The sequence below is a fragment of the Epinephelus fuscoguttatus genome, linkage group LG2, assembly GCF_011397635.1.
Source record: "Epinephelus fuscoguttatus linkage group LG2, E.fuscoguttatus.final_Chr_v1".
NCBI lineage: Eukaryota > Metazoa > Chordata > Actinopteri > Perciformes > Serranidae > Epinephelus > Epinephelus fuscoguttatus.
The window spans coordinates 1,503,940-1,526,016 of NC_064753.1; the positions used below are offsets into that span (position 1 = coordinate 1,503,940).

Consider the following 22,077-nt stretch of genomic DNA (forward strand, 5'->3'; position numbering starts at 1 on the left):
GGACTTTATTGTGCTGTTTCCAACAAAGTCTGATATGTTATATTTTAACTATATCAGGATGTAGTTAATAAACCAAACCATGATGACAACAACCACACACAACCTAACGACCTAAAAAAACCATCATACATTCAAGGGTTCCATTGGTATGAGATTTTCACGGTACAATAACTGTCTCAGAAAATATTGTGGTTTCATGATGTTGCAGAATTATTGTCAGTCAGAATGAACCCTGAAGGAATGAAAACAGAAGAGTTACTTTTGGGAGAACAAACGCTTTATTACTATAATTGAAACTTGAAACCATTTTGGTAATGGAAGTATGTTCTGTCTCCCCTTAGACAGTGACAAAAAATAAAGGGGACATTCTCCGTCCAGTTGCATTTTTTTTGTTTAATATCATAGATAAGCAAGTGAACACAGTATGATAACCATCAACTTTTATATCATAGTATACCCTAAAACTCGTATATTGGTTAGGGATGCACGATATTGGATTTTTTTACGATATCTGATATGCCGATATGTAACAACTAATTTGGCCAAGAACATATATGGATATATCCACACTTTTCCCCATCTTTCCCCACCACCTTTTTTAGGGGCGGCTGTGGCTCAGAGGTAGAGCGGGTCGTCCTCCAATCAGTTCCTCCAGTCTGCATGTCGAAGTATTCTGGAGCAAGATACTTAACCCCAAATTGCTCCCGATGACTGTTCCATTGTTGTGTGAGTGTGTTAAAAAACTGAGTAGCAGATGGCACCCTGTATGGTAGCCTCGGCCACCAGTGTGTGAATGGGTGAATGTGACTCGTAGTGTAAAGCTCTGAGTGGTCACATGACAAGGAAGGCGCAATACAAATGCAGGTGCGCGCGCATGTGCATGTGCTTGCTGTGTCCTGTTTGTTTCTGAACATATTTTGCATGTGTCCTTCCAGGAGACCCAGGACCCCTCTGCTGTGCTGTGGCTGGATGAGATCCAGGATGCCATTCTGAAGGCAAACCAGGATACACAGGAGGCTTTACACTGTGAGAACACACACTCTCTTTTCATTTTACTGGAGCTATTTTTATATATGATTGCAGAACATTTGCTATCCATCTGTTTATCAGTTATCAGGGAAATCTGTTAAAGTCTGACATATTTAAATCTCTGCGGTTATAATGTACGGTAAAAAGATTTCCTTATGAAAATATGCAGGCCTACCACCATGTCCTAACAACATGTAAGCATCCCTCTGTCCACACTGAATACATTAAATATGTACTGCTGTTAAGTCATAAGCAAACCACATAGGACATCAGCATTTTCAGTTGAGATCATTACCAGAAACGTTCAGCTCCAGTTTGAAGGTTTGCAGGTCAGGTTTGGGTCATTGATTAATACAATTTTTTGCTGGTCAGGTAGGGTGGATTGGCTCTCAATATGGGCTGGGTTGGTTCTGTGTCTGTATCTGCAGTCTCGCGGTCTATCCAGGCTATCAATGAGGCAGTTGATAGTGGCGATCCAGCTCAGACCCTAGCTGCTCTGCGGAACCCTGAGGCAGGACTGTATGGTGTTACCTCTGAGTGTGCCCAGACGTACCAGGATGACCTGTCCAAGATCAAAGACAGGAGAAAAGAAGAAGGTGAGGAGAAAATCTACGGATGACAAAAATAGTGAGAATTGTTGTACTTGTCAATAATTCTTAAGAAATTAATTCTTAAGAAGTGATGCATCTTTTCAGTGGTTTCTGTTTTTTAAAGGGGGACTGTTCTGCTTATTTTCTGTTACACATATAATGTAAAAGTGTAGAGTGTGGCCAGATTTTCAAATAATGAGGTAAACATATGTAAAAGAAATCCCTGTGAGTAAAAACCTCAGGCTTTTGACTGTTGTGAATACTCTGTTTCCAGTGGGTTTTTCTTCTGAGACAAGCTTACATCAGATTGTGACTAATTTTTTTATATGTTCAACTGCGCCAGGCATTTTACTACAAGTGTTTATATTACATACACTGTCGCGTCTAGCTACATGCTAACATCAGGGAAACACGTAATTTTAGTTGTCTGTGTTGTTATTTCTCCCTGTTATGGTGAGTTTTGACGGGAGAAAGTGCTGCTACACAGTCATTCCCTGATTTCAAGTGCACTGCTATATGTAGCAACATGCTATTGTCAGGGAAACCTGTTAACTTGGTTGCTGTCGTTAATTTCTCCCCAGTTTTGTATCATATTCTTGCTTGAACACATCTGATTGTGAAGATTTTGGTTTAGAAGCCATTATTGTTCCTTTTTTACAGTAGAAAGCACCGCTGTACTCAGTTACAGTGATTTCCTTAGCTGCAATAAAGGTTCAAAGACACTGAGATGCAGATGACCTGGAAATGCTGACCAATCGGAGCAGACTGGGTTTTTTCGGGAGGGTGTCTTAAAAGCCCCGTTTCCACCAAGCACTTTCAGTATGTTACCTTTGGAACCAAAACTAACCCTGCAGACATGGTGCGTAGACCCTTGGTCCATTTAGCATTTCCACAGCAAGCAGTACTCTTAAATGTTGGCAGGGTTGTTGTCACTCGCTGCTTCGTCCAGCACCAGTGACACAGATGTATGTCTGCACCTCATTTATCACTGACAGAACGACTCTGTATGCAGACATTTTCAGAACAAAATGGAACAGGCTGCAGTGAGAGTCTCTCTCCATGGGATATTTAAAAATAGTGGGTTTGTGCATTTAGTCCCTCCTAGGCAGGCGATCACATAATCAGGTCAAAATTAACATGTATTTTGAAACGCTTGAAGACCCACTCATTATTTAAAGTGTTTGTCATCTATAAGAGATTAGCTCCATCTTTTAGTACCAGATCTGTGTGCTAGGTAGCCCAACAGAGGGATGAGCAAAACTGGGGACTGAACTGAACTGAACTGAACCAGACTGCTTGGTGGGAATGGGGCTGAAGAGACAGGCTCTAAAACAGAGCGTTTCAGACAGAACAGAATCCAGGTGTTTCAGCACAAGCATTATGGGGGGAAAAATGTGTTTTTTGAACATTAAAGCATGTAAACTAGCACAAAGCCAAAATATAAGTACGAACCTGGATTACAAATACATCTGAAGATGCTTCCCCTTCATTCACCTTAAGTGAATGTAGCCTCGGCCAGGAGGAGTTGATGTCATCAGGCGGTACCCATCGTTCATTGGGTGTTTCGACCCTTAACCGCAACACCCTCCTGGTGGTGGGTCAGCAGTGGTGGCCAAATCACTGCCCATCTCCTCCTCCTGGCTTGTGCAACAGATGAGTCAGCTGCCCATTTGCATCCTGATCTTGTGATAACGCCTGCATGTCTGGTCTGTTCATCCTGGGAGTCTCTGTATGTCATTACGACTCTGCACTTTGCAACCTTAAATTTTTCCACCATGGATGACAGAGGATGTTGGAGCTGCCCTGATCTTATGTAGAGGCCTACTATAGTGAAGCTTGGAGGGATTCCCAACCACCTTCGGAGGTACTTATTGATCTTCCTCTCCACTCCTTCTATGCTTGTCATAGGAATTTCATACACAGTCAACAGCCACATGAATCTTGGCAACAGTCCGTGTTGGTAAAGCCATGCTTTAAACTTCCCCGGGAGCCCTGATTTTTTGATCCTCCTCAGCCATTCCTCTGTCTGCATTTCTGTACTGGCGATGTTGTTCCTGTCAGTAAGTGAAGCATCAAACCACTTTCCCAGGCATTTGATTGGATTCTTCTCTATCGATGGAATCACTTCCCCTTGTACATGCAGCTTGCACCTGTTCCTGATCACCATACTCCTGGATTTCTTTGGCTTAAACTTAATTCTAGCCCACGTTGCCATGTGGTCCAGAACAGTTAGCACCCACCTCGCCTCCACATGGGTTGTGATTGTCACAGTAAGGTTGTCCATGTAACCTCTTATTGGGGGTTGTCGGATGCCTGACTCCATTTTTGGACCCCGAGCTTCTTTCCCCACAGCTGTTATTAGGAGGTTAACTCCCATGAGGAAGAGGATGGGGGACATAGTGCAGCCAGTTACGATCCCCTTTTCCAGGCTTTGCCACTGAGTTGTAAAAAGGGCTATCTTGAATCGTAGCTGGATTCTGCCAAAGTAGCTGGTGATCATTCCCTTGATGTGGTGAGGGATGTGGTAGTGGTCTAATGCTACATGGATGAGGGCATGAGGGATTGATCCGTAGGCATTCCAGCAAGACAACAGTCAGGTTGCCATTGCTGGCTTTGGCCTCCCGGATCATCTGACTTAGAACTCCGGTGTTTTTCCAGACATCCAGAGAAGCCTGGGATTCCACATTTTTGGATAGCGGTGTCGATGTATCTGTTCTCTGTCATGTATGAGGTCATCCTCTTGGCCAGTACAGAAAAGAAGATTTGCCTTCTACACTTAGCAGTGACATTGTTATGAATTGGTCAGCAGTTGAGGAGTTCTCTTCCTTTGGCACGAAACAGCCCTCTGCCTTCTTCCAACATGATGGAATGGTGCCCTTTCTCCAGATCCTCCGTAACAGCTTTCACAGCCTCCGAAGGAGCATTATGCATTTCTTATATACCTTGTAGAGTATACCACTTGGGCCAGGGCCAGATCCTGTTCTGGCCTTCTTCACCATCTCTTGGACTTCCTTCCAGGATGGTTCACTGATGTTGAGCTCTTTTTCTGGGGTCTTAATGCTGTTGATGTCTGGGTTGGCATCCAGGGCTTGGTTTCTGGAGATGTCATTGTGGGTCTCCCTCAAGAACACCTCCACATCTTCTCTGGGGCTGGTCAGCCTTCCAGATTTTGCTTCACCCAGCAGTGTTCTGGTGAATCGGAAGGGGTCTTTGGTGAACTGTGATCTTTTCTTCTCCCTATCCTTCCTCTTTTTCCAAGTGCTTTCTGCTCTTCAGAGTCTGCAGAGGTGTTCCCGGAGTTGACTTGTCAGATCCTTGATGCCTTCCCTTTCATCAGCAGGGGCTCTTTTGAACTGCTTGGTGAGCATCTTGATTACTTCACTCAAACAATAGATTTGCCTTTCTCTTCTGCTTGGCTGGTGTGCAGACTTGATGTTAACTTTCTTATCTTTGATTCCAAAATGCTCCCTTGCCAGATTGTATGTTATTGTTGTGAGAGTATTGACTTTCTGCTCAGCTGTCCCTGCTAGTGTGGCTTCTAGCATGTTGTCGAGATCTTGGTCTAGTTGGTGCCATTCCTTGTTGTTGCCCATCTTGGGCCATTCGTTCCCTTGCGGGGTGGGGTTGTTCTCTCTGGGGTGGCATCAGGTGGATCCCTCCTGACGTCTTGAGGTGACACAGGTGCTGAGAGATCTCCAGTGCTGTGGGGCACTTCCTGCCTGGAGTTCTCCTGCTTCTCACCAGGTGCTACCGCTGTGCGCTGCTCCTGTGGCCCCTCTTTTCCACAGATGGTTCGGCTTTGGTGTATCTTAAGCCCTCTTATGTTCTTAAAGAAAAAATACGTATAACAAGTCCCCTTTAAGTTACGCTGATTAGCCTGATGAGGAGATTAGAACTTAGTTTCCAAATGTCATTCTTTGAATGGTGGTATCTGCCTACACTGCAAGTCGGAAATCTCCTTCACACATGCATCTACCTACAAATTGCACTGATTTGCTTTTTCACTTAATTAAAAATCATATTCTGAAATAAATGTAAGATGGACGGATGAGGCTTCTGACTAATCATTGTCCCAAGTTGTGCCTCCTTCTTGTTCACTTGCATTCTGTTACGCTGCCTATCCAGGTGATAATGGCAGTAAGTGGGTGAAGCACTGGGTAAAGGGAGGACACAACTACTACTATAATCTGGAGACCAAGGAGGGCACCTGGGTGGAGCCAGAGGGCTTCATACAGAACAACACCCAGCTCAACAAGGAGGACATCCAGGTAGGTCACTGTTCCTGTGCAGCACTGCATGGCTGTAGCTTTTTAACACCCCCATAAACTGGTTGTATTATGTTACCTGTCAGTCGGTGGTTTCCGGGGTAACCACAGCCTACAACAGAGAGCAGCTGTGGCTGGCTAACGAGTCTCTAATTGCCAAGCTGCAAGCTCATTGCCGTGGCTACCTGATAAGAAAAGCCCTAAAGGAGCGTATGGACTTCCTGAAATCCCAAGACCCAGCTGTTACATGCATACAGGTGAGACAGAACTGTATATAATTGTCCTATTTTACACATCGAAGCTTGTGTCTGCTGGCAGGACTTACTCCACTGATTGCTTTTTTCTTAGGCCCACTGGAAAGGTCACAAGCAGAGGAAGAAGTTCAAAGATCGTAAGCAGTATCTGAAGGACCACACTGCAGAGGCTGTCAAGGTAAATTTTGTAAATATTGTCTATAATCCGAGTATGATAATCAGCAGTAAAAATGCAGTTAAGACTGAAGAATTCGTTTGTGCCTTTCTCAGATACAGTCCATGGTTCGGATGCACCAAGCTCGTAAGAGGTACAAGGATCGCCTAAAGTACTTCCAAGATCATGTGAGTATTTATAGCCTAAATCCTTATTACATAAAAGTAGCTATTTGAATTTTTGACAGTTTGAGAGAACCGAGACAAGGGGTTGTAAATTTTCTGTCGGAGGAATTAGGTTTTAAAGTAGATAAACTGGAGTGTTATCTAATAAAAGTTTAAATTCACTGTGCATAATTTTCCCCCACTGTATCTGCTGACATTTAGTCTGTGTCTTGTGGGGTTCCAGGGAGGCTCATTTAGCACTCTGACATGAGCAAAGTCATTTCCACTTTAACTCACAGTGGAGTTTCAGTTTGTTTTATTTATAAAAAGGACAGTACACATTAATCAAGTTTGTGCTGTTTATAATGAAGACTATTGATCATATAAATAATTGTTTTTTCCTGCAGATCAATGATGTGGTGAAGATTCAGGCTTTCATTAGAGCCAACAAGGCCAGAGATGACTACAAGACACTGAGTGAATACGATTCCAAACTGACTTTTTGTGCTAACTGGTCTCTAGCTTCGATGGTGACTTAAACTCTCAACATGTCCTTCCTTACACAGTCAGTGCTGACGACCCCCCGATGGCGGTGGTGAGGAAGTTTGTCCACCTGCTGGACCACAGTGATCAGGACTTCCAGGAGGAGCTGGAACTGATGCGGCTCCGCGAGGAGGTGGTCACCAACATCCGCTCCAACCAGCAGCTGGAGAATGACCTGAACCTGATGGACATCAAGATTGGGCTACTGGTCAAAAACAAGATTACTTTGCAAGAGGTGGTGTCCCACAGTAAGAAGCTGACCAAGAAGAACAAGGGCCAGCTATCTGACATGATGATGATGAACAAGCAGAAGGGAGGCCTGAAGGCCCTCAGCAAGGAAAAGAGGGTCAAACTGGAAGCCTACCAGTACCTCTTTTACCTGTTGCAGGTATTGTAACAGCACATCTCTGTTCTTTTTAGATCCTGAACAACAGAATCACAGTAGCCTTCCATGTCCATACCTCTCTAATATTTAACCAAATGTCTGCTTCCTTTAAGACCAACCCCACATATCTCGCCAAGCTGATCTTCCAGATGCCTCAGAACAAATCCACAAAGTTCATGGACTCTGTGATCTTCACCCTGTATAACTACGCCTCCAACCAGAGAGAGGAGTATCTGCTAACCAAGCTCTTCAAAACTGCCCTGCAGGAGGAGATCAAGTGAGAGCCAGACACTTAAGCACATCCAAAAACACAGAGGGACACTCAGAGGTCGCAGACCTCAGCCAAGTCTGATAGTGCATTACTCCACGATATGCAAATCTGCAAGCGCAACCACTATATATGTCAGGATATATTTCCAAAACTACTGGAATGATGTCAAAATCTGGTTGTGCCTTGCCGAAGCCTCAACATCTCAGCTTTGCATTTATTATGTACTTTGAAATTGGAAATGCTTCACAAACATTACATTTACACAAACGTGAAAACCCCTAAACACTTAATATCATGTACATATTATGTATCACACTTGCCCTTGAGTCAAATTTATATTTGCATACAGGAAAAAAAACTTCTTAACCAGTATGATTTAGTAACTTAATATTTACTCACATTATGTTATAGTTTTACAGCTTCTCTTATGAAATCACTGAGTGCTCCATAACCACTGCTTTCTGTATTGCGTTTGAGCAGCTACATGTGTCAGCTGCCCCAGAGAGAGGATTACAGGTACTTGTGAATATGGATTAGATTAGATTAGATTAGATTAGATTAGATTAGATTAGATTAGACTTTATTGTCCCAGAGGGATATTTGACTTCGCAGTCTGTTCAAAACAAACAAAACAACACATAGGAACAATACAGAAAAAAACACACACCCAACATATGAGACAATACACAGAATCTCCAGACCAAACCTCATGGCACCAACAACACATCAGCGAGGCAGTTTGTTCAACGCCGCAATGGCTAAGTGGACAAAACTCCTGCTCCTGCTAAACGATCCTTCTTCCATTTTAAAGTTCTCTATCGCCGGCCCGATGGCAAAAGTTCAAAGTAGCGATAGAGGGGATGATCAGTGTCATTTGCTATTGTAAGTGCACCACGTATTATGGCTTTTTCATTCATATCAGAAAGTTGAGGTGTGAGGAGACTAATGATCTTGGAAGCAATATGTGTAATACTGAAAAATTTGTTTTTGTTAACAAGGGTCAGTAGATTGAAAAAGCATGGTAAGCAGTACAATAGGATAGATTGCATAATACTTTTGTAGAGTAACAGCAAAAGATGAGGGGCAACAGACAATGATCTGAGCTTACGGATGACATCTTTGCTGAGATTGTGCATGCACACAAGTAATATGTTGATCAAAACTAAGTCTATTGTCCAGAGCGAGTCCAAGATATGTAAAATTATCAACCTGTTCTACCGTCTTTCCATGAATGGAAAGTGTATCCAATCCAGTATGAGGCGCGTTGATGACCAGTTCTTTTGTTTTGTCCACATTCAACTGTAGATAGTTGTCTGTGCACCACTGTGTAAAATGAGAGATTGTGTTTTGGTAACCTGTAACAGAATTATGGTCATTATGTAATCCAAGAATGGCAGTGTCGTCAGAGTATTTAAAGTATGCAATGTTACAATGAGGACTAGTACAGTCATTTGTATAGAGAGTGTACAGAAAGGGACTGAGGACACAGCCCTGGGGGGCACGGGTGTTTGTAATAACAGATGATAATGCTGTTACCTATTTTAACAGTCTGAGGTCTAAGAAAGTTGTGAACCCAGTGGATGAGAAGTGAAGGGATTTTGAGGCTATGGAGTTTCTTGATCATCTGATGGAGTTGGATATTGTTAAAGGCAGAACTAAAATCAACAAAACCAATTGTAGCGAAGTTGTCCGTTGGTGAATCCAGATGTTGAAGGAGGGGATGGAGGAGGCATACCGCAGCATCCTCTGTCCCCCGCTTGGCCCAATAAGCAAACTGATAGGGATCCAGCTGAGGTCTGACAGCTGGCAGGATGATGTTCAGGATCAGTTTTTCCAAGCATTTCATGATTATTGACGTTAGTGCAACTGGTTGATAATGATTAGGTTCTGAGGGGCAGGGTTTCTTGGGTACCTGAATGATGGTGGAGGTTTTCCAGAGGGTGGGTACTGAGGCTGTCCTGTGGGATTCCCAGAAGATGGAGTGAAAGATGGAGGAGAGCTCCATGGCACACAGCTTTGCACCTGGCCAGCTGTCGTTGAACGTCCTGTGTGAAGGGAGGCTGCGTGGGCTCCTGAAAAGGAAGGGCTCTCAACAGTTCCTTACAGTCAGCAGAGTAATTATGGTTATCAAACCTTTTGCAGAATGTATTCAGAGTATTTGCAAAGTGGTAGGGTCTGATGTTGTTCAACTATTTTGCCTAGTTTCGCAACCATTCAGTACTTTTACTTTATGGAAGGCTTATTTTGTGTTCATATTTCTGACCTCATTCTCTAAACTGTCTTTGTATTTGAGTTTGGCCCGAAGAATTTAATTTCTGATTTGTCCAGTGATCATTTCAAGGGCCGGTCTTTGCGCAGGAATGGCTTCCATTTCTCTCTAAGTGCTTAATCTCTGTTCTTTCCTTGTGGGTACGTCCACATATTGTTGGGAAGAGGGCAGGACCCCCTCAAGCGTATAGTTGTTACAATCTCCCATAAAGAACACTGGAGCTTCGGGGAACTTAGCCATCAGAAAGTTAGCTGCATCTTGCTCTGCTGCCACTCTCATATTAGCTTTGGGATGAATGTAAACACAAACGATAACTACAGTGGGGAATTCCCGTTGGAGATAAAACGGACGAAGTGACAGGGCTAGCATCTCTATGTTGGGTGAGCAAACTCTATTATGGAGTTTGATGTTGTTACAACACTTTTGGTGGTAAATATGAAGACCCCTCCGCCACTTTCCTTGTCTGACTGGTCCTTTCTGTCCGCCCATATGGTGGTGAAGCCATCCAGGCTGACAGTGTCATCTGGTGTCATGTCATTGATCCAGGTTTCAGTCAGGGCAATAATACAAGCCTCTTTGTATTTTCTCTCCAACCGACACTTGGACCGTAGTATGTCCATTTTGGACTTACTACTAGAGAGCTGGAGAGAGCGTACGTTAGCCAGTATGATGGAGGGAAGATGGGCTTTCTCAGTCTCATACATACACCTCCCCGTCTCCCCCTTTTCCTTGGACGAATCTCCGGTGGTAGGAGGACTGCTGGTTTCATATTGCAGAGGATAGAAGTTAGAGATCATCCCGGCACAGCTGAGTGTTCTGTAGCCACTAGCCTACAGTGCTAGTGCTTAGGTAGCCTCTGGTGCTAATGCTGAACTGTCATTCATGATTAGGGTTGGGACTCATTAGGATTTTAACGATTCTGATTCCTTACCGATTCCTCTTACCGATTCCTCTTACCGATTCCTACATTATATTCATTATACTTGCTATACTTAAACAAGTATATAATAAACAAAAATACAATCATACAAATACAAAATCTTTATTCTAACTGTTGTACAGTAGTCTACAATTAGATGAAAATACACATTTGTGTGTGGTGTGTATTTCAGATTTAGAGCTTGTATCATCTCCCTGAGAATATATAACAACAAAAAGTGATTCTCTGATTTCTACATTAACACTATTACCTCAAATTAACCACAGCAATGTAATAAAAAATACTTATATGCATTCATGCTTGGCCACTGTTATTTACGTGACAACACCTGAACAGAACACACACACACACACACACATATTGGCTGTTTGTTTCTATCGCTCCCCTCGCTGGAAGTCTCGGACCTCCCGCCGCCCGCCTCCACCTTGATTAAACGCTGAAAATAAAATAAAAGAGGGAGACAGGTTTCTCCTATTTTATCTTATTTTGTTATATTTCTCCCTCTCCTCTTACTGGAAGCAGACCTCCCGCCGCCCGCTCCCGTCTCAAACATGGAGGTCTCCCTCTCCGCTGAGCACACCCAGCCTGTTAAAGCCTGTAACCATAACAACTGTGTGACACAAACTCAGTGCTTTAGTAATTAAATAATGTCGGGCTCGGTCGGGTTCGGACAGAAATATGCGGCCCGTGCCGCACTCTAATGGAAATGCACGTGACGTTGTTTTTTTTTTTTTTTTTTTTACAATCTAGGAACTGTTTGCAAGAACTGTTACTCCAAATGTGATGGAACCGGAACCGGAACTTTGGACCCGGTTCCAAAAAATCCTATGGATCCGGATCCCAACCCTATTCATGATCCATAGGATTATAAATATAATCCAGACGGTTTTATATGGATCTGGCATGATGGACGTTTAGCCTGACAGCTGAGACTCTCAGAACTGACAGAAACTAACAAAAATAACAAAAAGACCAGACAAGACGCTGACAGACAAACAGACTGTGGTGTCGCAGCAGAGCATGCGCTGTTGACTGTTGATTGTGATGTGGACTAATCATAGTTCTACAATTGACTCTTTTGTGCTTTTGAACTTTACTTCCATCTACTGAATCTTAAGATGTAAGGTATTTATTCTGCCAAGGCCAAATATCATATCTCACTTTGTTAACGACAGCAAAGTTTTAGTTTTTCCTTAAATACTGCTGAAAAACAAAAAAACCAAACCAAAAAGATAACCTCCTTGGCAGGGGAAATAATTTATGACCACGGTAAATGTTTAATGGCACATGAATATGCGGTAAAATGTGTTAACACCTGCCTGCAGGTCAAAAGTGGACCAGATGAAGGAGATCGTCACAGGAAACCCTACAGTCATCAAGATGGTGGTGAGTTTCCACCGAGGTGCGCGGGGACAGAACGCACTGCGGCAGATCCTGGCACCCGTTGTCAAGGAGATCATGGATGACAAAACGCTTAACATCAAAACTGACCCAGTGGACATCTATAAGAGCTGGGTCAACCAGATGGAGACGCAGACCGGAGAGGCCAGGTGAGCTGGAGACGAGGTTGTCACTGCCAGCTCCTTCTAGGAGCTTCTTTTGAGGCTTCTACCTGACAAGAGAGTGACTGTCTAATTTTCCGTTTATAGGAAAAACATACTGCAACATCACTGCAAATGAAAAAAGTTCTGCAACTTCTTTTGAGATGATTCGATCAGATTTTTTTTTATATCAATATTAAATAGATTTCTCTCAGTTACATATTATTAACCCTGAAGAGGAAAATGCGTTCAGTAGTGTAAATGTGTGTGCATGTATGTATCTGTCTGTCTGCAGCTTATCTCACATACAACTGGACCCATCAGTCTAATATTTCTTATGCACATTCATGACTGTATCCTCAAGGAGCTCTTGTAGTTGCAGTGATTTACTATTTTTGAAAGGCCTTTTTCATTGACAGGTTTATGCCATCACTGACTGCTGACTCATCACTCCTCTTAACCTGCAAGTAGGGGCAGCAAGTAATCAACAAGATCATGTAGCAGAAGTAATTACAGCAGTCATCTCGGCTAAAAACAAGCCTTACCTAATCTGTTGCAGGCCACATTTTAGCCTTTGTTGTGCCTCAAAAACTGACATTTAAAGAAAAGGTTGGTCTCATTTTGAACTGGAGCATCTGCAGATGAATTCCACATCTGATATGTTTTGATCCACTTAAGTTGGTCTCGATAGAAGATTAATAAATCCCAGTTTTCAGTTATCTTCAGCACTGTCTTAACTGTAAGGAGCCGGGAAGGACAATTGAGTGACACTCAGCTCTTCTTTATGTGAGGGAGGAAGGAGGTAGGGAAGGATTCATTGGACATTGTGTCTGAGGTTTTATCTCCAAACAGCCTGACTACTCTGGTTACGCTTGGTAATGTTACCTTCAGGTTGTCCCTTTATTGCTTTACTATCATGCATACACACAACACACGCGGCCTGCCCTGCACTCCCTGTTCCCCCACCCACATGCCCCCAGACTCACCTTGTAGGGGTGGGTGAGATATTCATTATACACAATGTATCATAGCTTATTCCTCATAGGATATATAAATTGACTATGTTGGGAACGTCAAGTATTAATTGTTGCATCATTTTTTTAAGCCACCTGCATGAGAGTCGCTTCGGCATTTTGGTTCTCTCGCTCTATCCTGTGGGTCTCTCTCTCTCTCTCTCTCTCTCTCTCTCTCTCTCTCTCTCTCTCTCTCTCTCTCTCTCACACACACACACTCACACACACACACACACACACACACACACACACACACACACACACACACACACACACACCTCGGCAGTGCCCAGGAGGTGAACTGGCACCTCTCCAGCCACCAGTCCATGCTCCATATTTTGGTCCGGACGGGGACTCGAACAGGCGACTCTCCGGTTCCCAACCCAAGTCCCTATGGACTGAGCCACTGCCGCCCCTTTCCTGCTTATAGTGAATAAATTCTCACGTTTAATGTTGCTGCGGCAACAGTTTTTCTTTCGATTTACTGCTAACATTTAACCATTGACTGGAAGCTTCAAGTTTGCAGCAAAAACATAAACACTTCCAGTTCGAGACGAGCCAGGTGCTTCAAAGTAAAAGCACCAGTGCTTCCACTTTGATTTATTTATTATATAAATACTTTATTTAACTTTATTATAACTGTACTTGATTAAACTTCACTTCATAACCCTCAAGGCAATTGAATCAAACACAACTGGACTTAGTTTTGTCTTAGAAGACATTTCACCTCTTATCCAAGAGGCTTCATCAGTTCATGCTTGTCTGACTAGGCACACCGAGAAGAGCAACCTGGTGTACGCTGTCCAATGCAGTGAGGAATGCCCAGACTTGTACATTGGTGAAACAAAACAACCACTAAACAAATGCATGGCCCAACACAGAAGGGCTAATTTGTCAGGGCAAGACTCAGCTATCTATTTACACCTCAAGGAGAAAGTACATTCCTTTCAAGACAGCAATGTGCACATTTTGGACAGGGAAGACAGATGGTTTGAAAGAGGTGTAAAAGAAGCCATCTATGTGAAATTGGAAAAAACATCTCTCAATAGAGGAGGTCTGCGACACCACCTATCCCCCACCTATAATGCTGTCCTTCCATCCTTGCCCAGGAGATTTAACAGCTTAACCTCTAAAAACAATGATCTAAACAAATGGCCTCATGTGACTAATGACTCCAACGACCACCGTTGCAGCAGGAGTTTCAACGACCGTTGTTGACACACCATTGGAGCACTAACGAACCAAAGACATCATCGGCCTTGTGAAGACCTCCTCAGAGGTTAAATACCTGGGTTTTTTCACACCAGTTTGTCAGACTAGTTCCAGCCTAGTCAGACAAGCATGAACTGATGAAGCCTCTTGGATAAGAGGTGAAACGTCTTCTAAAACAAAACTATGTCCAGTTGCGTTCGATTCAATTGCCTTGACATAACTATGATCTGGATAAATGAGAATATCCACAGGCATCTTCACTTTATAACAGTAGAGCATATGAGCATATCATTTTTTAATAAGACTTGAAATCTGTAAAAAAAAAAAAAAAAAAAATATATATATATATATATATATATATATATATAATATTTTATATCAAGTCTCTCTATTAAAGTTATGGCGTCCTTTTAAGTGCTCTGACTTTTATGCTAGATTAAAGAAATCTTATCGAGTCATTACTGCTTATTTGCTTACCCATCTGACAGACTTTTTTGTTTAGTACTTGCAAATGACATAATATTAAGCTTATTTTGGAATGGTTTTTGCAGTGATAATAGCATGCATAATAATGCAAAATAGCCAAAAGGCTGTAGATGTTCTGATCAGCATTGATGGTCTTTTTCCTGCCTGTTCTGTTCTTAACAGTAAGCTGCCTTATGATGTGACTCCAGAGCAGGCTATGGCCCACGAGGAGGTGAGGACAAGACTGGAAGCCTCCATCAGAAACATGAAGACCATCACTGACAAATTCCTGTCTGCTATAATCGTCTCAGTGGATAAAATTCCGTATGTTCATCTCTCACAGCATCACTTCATCGCTATTTTTTTTTCCCACCTGGTTGTCTCACGCTGTCTGTTTGACTTTCATCTGTCAGATACGGGATGCGTTTCATCTCCAAGGTGCTAAAGGACACCCTCCATGAGAAGTTTCCAGATGCTACAGAGGATGAGCTGCTCAAGGTTTGCATCTTTCATTGTAGGCTTAATGTGCTCCACAGCCCTTAAAGGGTCAGTTTAGCCAAATCACAGAAAAATAATAATTTTCCAGTTCCCAATTAACACATTGGTACCTAGCTATGCAGATTATTTTGGTTTCATGTGGAAATTAGTGTGAGATATCTAACACTGAGACTTCTGCTATAACATACACCTAAGATGAATTTCATTTGATTTGTGGCACAAAAACATGAAAAAATGTAATTGAAAAACAGATCACAGTGACAAAAACTGGTGTATACAGATGGATTTGCCAGCTACAACCTCTGAGCGCTACATCCCTCTGCATACAGATGGTTTGAAGTCATACTAAAATATATGTTTGTTTTTTTTAAACTGGGTGAACTGACCCTTTTATCTTGGTGAACTGGACAACCATAGCTCCTCTTCCTTGCCTCTTCTGTTCTCTTATCTTCTGCCTAGCTCTCCTGTTCTCTCCCTATTTCTGACACATTTATGTCTTTTTTTCTTTTCCTGCTGTTGCTATGCTCTTCCTGCCTCACCAACCAGCTGCAGCCTCTCTGTCAGGGTGGGCGTGTTGTCCTCTTCTCTGTCTGCTGATATTAAGGCAAGCCATTACACTCTTCTGGCTCTCCTCTTCCTGCACAAGCTGTGTCCAGACATGGTCAAGAGCTTTTCCTATTTCTGCAGTAGCACCCACCAGATCCTTAAATCTCAACTCACTTCAATCAGGATTAATCTCAATAGTTCTAAAATATAAATATGCTAACAAAGATGAAACTTGCAACTGTTTTCTTGTATGACAACAAATGCAATCTCTAAATGTCTTAAGTTCAATGAAAATAGTCTAGGTTAATGCCTGATTCTCATATTTAGTATTTCTGTTGATGGCTGTATCACACAGCATCTTTGGATATAACTTCACTACATTTGTTGTAAACAGTCTGATTAGTGTTTTAAGTTATAAATGTTTGCTCAGTTTTCTAGTTTTAAGAGCTTTTATATGTCACTACAACTTGTGGTAATATTTCTCATCTTTAAAAAAGGCTCATAAAGCATGAAAAATATCACATATTATCACATATTTTCACATTTTCTGATCTGAATAATTTTAACAATATGATTCATTTAATTTTTTGACTCTTCAGATTGTGGGGAACCTCTTATATTACCGCTACATGAACCCGGCCATCGTAGCACCAGATGCCTTTGACATCATTGAGGTGTCAGCAGGTGGCCAGCTCACCACTGAGCAGCGGCGAAATCTGGGATCTGTCGCCAAGATGCTGCAGCATGCTGCCTCCAACAAGATGTTCCTGGGAGACAATGCCCATCTCAATCCGATAAATGAATATCTCAGTTCCTCCTATCAGAAGTTCAGGTCTGATGTTAACGATTTAAGAATTATGAAGCAGATTAGGGATGCTGATATGCCAATATATAACAATATCAATTTATCTACTGTTTCCCCCCATCTAATTTTAGTGATCATCAGGTCTCTCCTGTAGTGGAATTAACACCATATTATGCATACTCTTATTGTGATGGCCTACCAGCAGATGGAGATATGAAATAGAATGCTTTTCATGTATGTAATATTCAGTCATTGTGCAATTTAAGAAAAAGCATTTTGGCTGATTCCAATATTTCATTTTAAAGCCAAATTTGGCAGATACTGATGATGTGCCAATATTATCGGGCATCCCTAAAGCAGATATGCTACTTAGTTGTCCTTGTTGGTTAAATCTCCTTTGTCTCACCTGACTCTAACCCTCGCATCTTCCACCACAGGCGTTTCTTCCTGGCAGCGTGTGATGTTCCCTCACTTGAAGAGAAGTTCAACGTGGATCAGTACTCTGACTTGGTCACTGTCACCAAACCTGTCATTTACATCTCCATTGGAGAGATTATCAACACTCACACAGTGAGTCCGGACCCCTTGACTTTTGTTCTTTCTGTTTCCAATCATTCCCACTGCCACGCATGTGTTCCTGTCAGTCTCTACCTGAAGTGTTCAGTGTGTAGTATTTAGTGACATCTAGTGGTGAGGTTGCAGATTGCAACCAACTGCATTTCCCTCTGCACATACCTCCCTGTCCAAGTGTGTAGGAGAACCTACAGTGGCCTTCAGATGCATTCACACCATATTCAAGCTGACACTTAAAGGCTAAAACATGAAGGCCCTTTGAGTCAGTGATTGGTTTGTGAAATCTGGGCCATAATAGAAACAACATGCTGGGCTATATGGAAGAGGACCCAATCTGTAAAGCCCAGTTTCCACCAATCACTTTCACATGGTACCTTTGGAACCAAAAGTAACCCTTCAGACATGGTACCTACACCCTAGTTCCTTAAGCGTTTCCACTGCAAACAGTACTCTAAAATGTGGTCAGGGTTGTTGTCACTCACTGGTCCGTCCAGCTCTTGCTGTATTTCCTCCTCACCAGTGACAGAGATGGAAGTCTGCACCTCAATTATCATCCACAGAACGGGGTTGCCCACTCACATTTTCAGAACAAAATAGAACAGGCTGCAGTGAGAGTCTCTCTCGATGGGATATTTAAAAATAGTGGCTTTGTGCATTTAGTCCATCTCAGGCAAGCACAGGGGTTTGATGTTGCCATAGCACACAGGAACGATTCTTCGCAACACTTTTTTTTCACCAAGTGAGGATTACAACATATGCAGTTCACATAATTCAGTTGAAATTAATTTATGCTTTTAAACGCTTGAAGAGCCCCTTATTACCAAAAGTGTATGTCATCCAAGAGAGAAAATAAAAACTAATGGAATGGTTAAAGTTGTCATACTGAAATTTAAGGTGTGCTGATGGATTCACGTTGTCAACTCATGCATTGAGTAACAGTAAACAAATCAGACCCTTTCTGACAGTCGGTGCTGCTAGGACGTACCTGTACTGTATTTTATCTCACATCAACTACTGCTTCACAGACTGGTCTTTCACAGGTGTGACGACACTCAAACCCATTGAACAATTATACAAGAGAGCATTAAAGGTATTTGATAAAAAAAACACGGTCACACCATCACTGCAACATCCTAAAAAATTATGATTTTTTAGTTTTGATAATTTTAAGCTTTTTAAACAGGTATGTGTCATCTACAAAGTTCTACATGGACTATGCACGCCACCTCTGGTAGAATTCATAAAAAGAAAGCCCAACAGGGGCACTGGGACAAGGGCTGCTACCAGAGGGGTTTGTGAGGTGCAGTTTAGACGATCAACCTTCGCTCAGAATGTACTGTCAGTTCAGGGAAGTTTAAACTGGAACAAGTTACCCGTCAAGATAACAGAGTGTCCATCTTTTGGGTCTTTTAAAGTGCAACTTAAAAATTGGATCCTAGACAATCAAACCTGTGAGCATTCTTAATCTGGCTTGCATGTTTGTACATGTACACTGTTTACACTGGTCTTTTGTATTGTAATGTGCTGACTGTTTTTTATGTTTATTGTTTGGGGACTGCAGATGAAATTTAGCATGCATGCTAACTCCAGCATATTTACATTACATCATGTATGTACTGTCCCGACAAAATAAACCAAGAAATGAAATGAAATGAAATGAAACATTACAAGTAAACATTCCACCTTAAAAGTTGCCAGCAGTCAGCCCAGTGAATTAAGCTATTTTTTTTCTCAGTCTACAGCTGCTGCGAGAGGCAGCAAAACATCCTTTAATTTTATAGTGATAGTTTACTAATATACATAAGACTTGCCACGGCATGAACAGTGGTTACATAAGCCTCAAAACCAGCTACAACTCCAGTGACCATCCTCTATTGACCAGTCAATGGACTGCAGTGTTTCTAGCTCTACCTACCTCCTACCAGATCTGTGTCCTAGGTGCCCCAACAGAGGGGTGACCAAAAATGGGTTAAGAACAGTTCCATTGGCACCATCCACAACTTTTCACAGTGGAAATGGAAAAAAATGTGTGCCAAACTGTACCAGACTGCGTGGTGGACACAAGGCTTATATAGACATGATGGGCTCATTCAAAGCTAACAAAACCAATTCTTAGTTTCAGGTATTACACACTAATCCTACACACTGCACCATGTTTTTGAGAGTTTTTTTCTTGTACAGTATAACTAACACACTGACTGTGTTTGTTTCTCCTGTTAGCTGCTGCTGGACCATCAGGACGCCATCGCTCCCGAGCATAATGACCCTATCCATGAGCTGCTGGAGGACCTGGGCGAGGTTCCCACCGTAGAGTCCCTCATCGGTGGGTGGAGTGAGGCAGGGAAGACTTTCTTAAGCCCTTTTGCCACTGCACAAAAAAACCTGCTAACATCCCACTAACGTCTGGCTTTTTATCTTTAATCAATCAATCAATCAAACTTTATTTGTATAGCACTTTTCATACATTAAAAATGCAGCACAAAGTGCTTCACAGAATAAAAACAAACAAAAATAATACATACATATTGAAAACCCGCCCCTCCCACCCCCACATATAAACACATACACACACACACAGTCAATATAGTCAATAACATGGCTGGGCACTGAGGAACCAGGTGAGGAAAGAACCACCTATGGGGAGCCATCTACACTGAGAGGCGCTACAGCCCACAGCCACAGGGAGCGTCGCCACAGAGACCACCCCGACCAGACAGACCGGGGTGGACTCCACACATGGTGTGGAGATTAGGAAAAATTAAAGAGTTTAAGATTAAAATAATATTTATAATAATAATAAATTAATTAATTAATTAATTAAGATTTAGAAACTAAAATGCTTAAAGATTTAAAGAAAAATCATTTAAAAGCATTAGAAAGTAAAAAGAACATATAATAGAAGAATTAACAGAGTAAAAGAAATCAGTTACAAGCTAAATTAAAAAGGTGAGTCTTGAGCCACCTTTTAAAAACATCAACAGTCTCTGCAGTTCTGATGCTCTCCGGCAGGCTGTTCCATAAGTGAGGGCCATAATGGCTGAATGCAGCCTCCCCGTGGGTTTTCGGTTCTAACTCTTGGAACAGTTAAAAGGCCGGTGCCGGAGGACCTCAGGATCCGCGAGGGTTGATATGATAAAAGCAGGTCAGATAAATAAGATGGCCCAAGGCCGTTAAGACATTTAAAAACTAATAAAAGAACCTTAAAATCGATCCTGAACACACGGGGAGCCAATGCAGCGATTGCAAAACTGGTGAAATGTGCTCCCGCCCTCTGGTCCTCATCAGCACTCGTGCGGCTGAGTTTTGGAGTAGCTGCAGGTTAGAGATGGTCTTTTTGGGAAGACCAGACAGCAGGGCATTACAGTAATCTAAACGACAAGAGATAAAAGCATGCATCAGCACCTCCATGTTAGCCTGAGAGAGAAATGGGCGGACTCTGGCTATATTCTTAAGATGATAAAAACCTGTCTTTGTTACATTTTTGATGTGTGGAATAAAACTAAGCTCAGAGTCAAAAATGACGCCCAGTTTCTTTACACATTGTGAAGGTTTAAAATCTTGTAGTTTTGGTAAAAGTTTCTCTCTCTGGCCTTCAGGACTAATAATTAAAACCTCTGTTTTGTCCTGGTTGAGCTGTAGGAAATTCACTGCCATCCATGACTTGATATCTAAAATGCAGTTAAAAAGGGTATCAATTGGCCCTGTGTCATCAGGAGACACGGCGATGTACAGCTGTGTCATCTCCATAACTGTGGAAGCTGATGATGTGCCTCCTGATGACGTCCACAAGGGGAAGCATGTATAGATTAAAAAGAATTGGACCTAAAATTGACCCTTGGGGCACCCCACACCTCATTTCATGCGTTGTGGAGGAACATGTATCCATACTTAAAAAGAAACAACGATCTGTGAGATAAGAGCTGAACCAGTTAAAAACAGTACCAGAGAGGCCCACCAGGTTTCTGAGTGTGTTTAATAAAATGTGGTGATCTACTGTATCAAAGGCGGCGCTTTGATCCAGTAGTACCAAAACTGTGAGTTTTTGTGAATCAACATTCAACCTGATATCATTTAAAATCTTTAAAAGGGCTGTCTTGGTACTGTGGTAATATTTCTCTAAAATACTGTTTCTTTTTAAAAAATCATTTACTTAGTTAAAAACCAGTTTTTGTAAGATCTTACTTAAAAACGGTAAGTTGGATACAGGTCGGTAATTATTAAAAATGTTGGGATCTAAATTACTTTTCTTCAGAAGGGGCTTCACCACCGCCATTTTGAAGGCAGCCAGGAAGACACCTGTATGAAGAGAGTAATTTACTATATTTAAAATCTGTTCCTCAAAGAATCCATAAAATGTCTTTAAAAGTAATGTGGGAATCGGATCTAAAAGGCAAGTTGTTGGGTTTACCTGAGAGAAAACTGGTTGATGCAAGTGTCCTTGCATCAACCAGGGCAAAACTCTCCAGTGTTTCCTCAGGTAAAAGCAATGATCCAGGTGTGTTAAAAATTACATTCCGTTGGGATAAAAGACTGGACCTGATATCATTGATTTTACTTCTG

The 22,077-nt window shown here is 42.1% G+C and overlaps 1 protein-coding gene across 1 annotated transcript in view; it reads left to right on the forward strand.

The window, feature by feature from the left end:
* Positions 1–22,077, forward strand: part of iqgap1 (IQ motif containing GTPase activating protein 1) — a 144,958-nt gene that overhangs the window by 110,213 nt on the left and 12,668 nt on the right. The window contains exons 16-30 of the mRNA XM_049602676.1: positions 936–1,026; positions 1,458–1,625; positions 5,745–5,887; positions 5,971–6,141; positions 6,233–6,316; positions 6,409–6,480; positions 6,864–6,933; positions 7,023–7,387; positions 7,498–7,661; positions 12,190–12,414; positions 15,279–15,419; positions 15,509–15,593; positions 16,739–16,971; positions 17,382–17,514; positions 19,738–19,840. Of these exons, the coding sequence (XP_049458633.1) occupies positions 936–1,026; positions 1,458–1,625; positions 5,745–5,887; positions 5,971–6,141; positions 6,233–6,316; positions 6,409–6,480; positions 6,864–6,933; positions 7,023–7,387; positions 7,498–7,661; positions 12,190–12,414; positions 15,279–15,419; positions 15,509–15,593; positions 16,739–16,971; positions 17,382–17,514; positions 19,738–19,840 (2,248 nt within the window). The remainder of the gene's footprint in view (positions 1–935; positions 1,027–1,457; positions 1,626–5,744; positions 5,888–5,970; positions 6,142–6,232; positions 6,317–6,408; positions 6,481–6,863; positions 6,934–7,022; positions 7,388–7,497; positions 7,662–12,189; positions 12,415–15,278; positions 15,420–15,508; positions 15,594–16,738; positions 16,972–17,381; positions 17,515–19,737; positions 19,841–22,077) is intronic.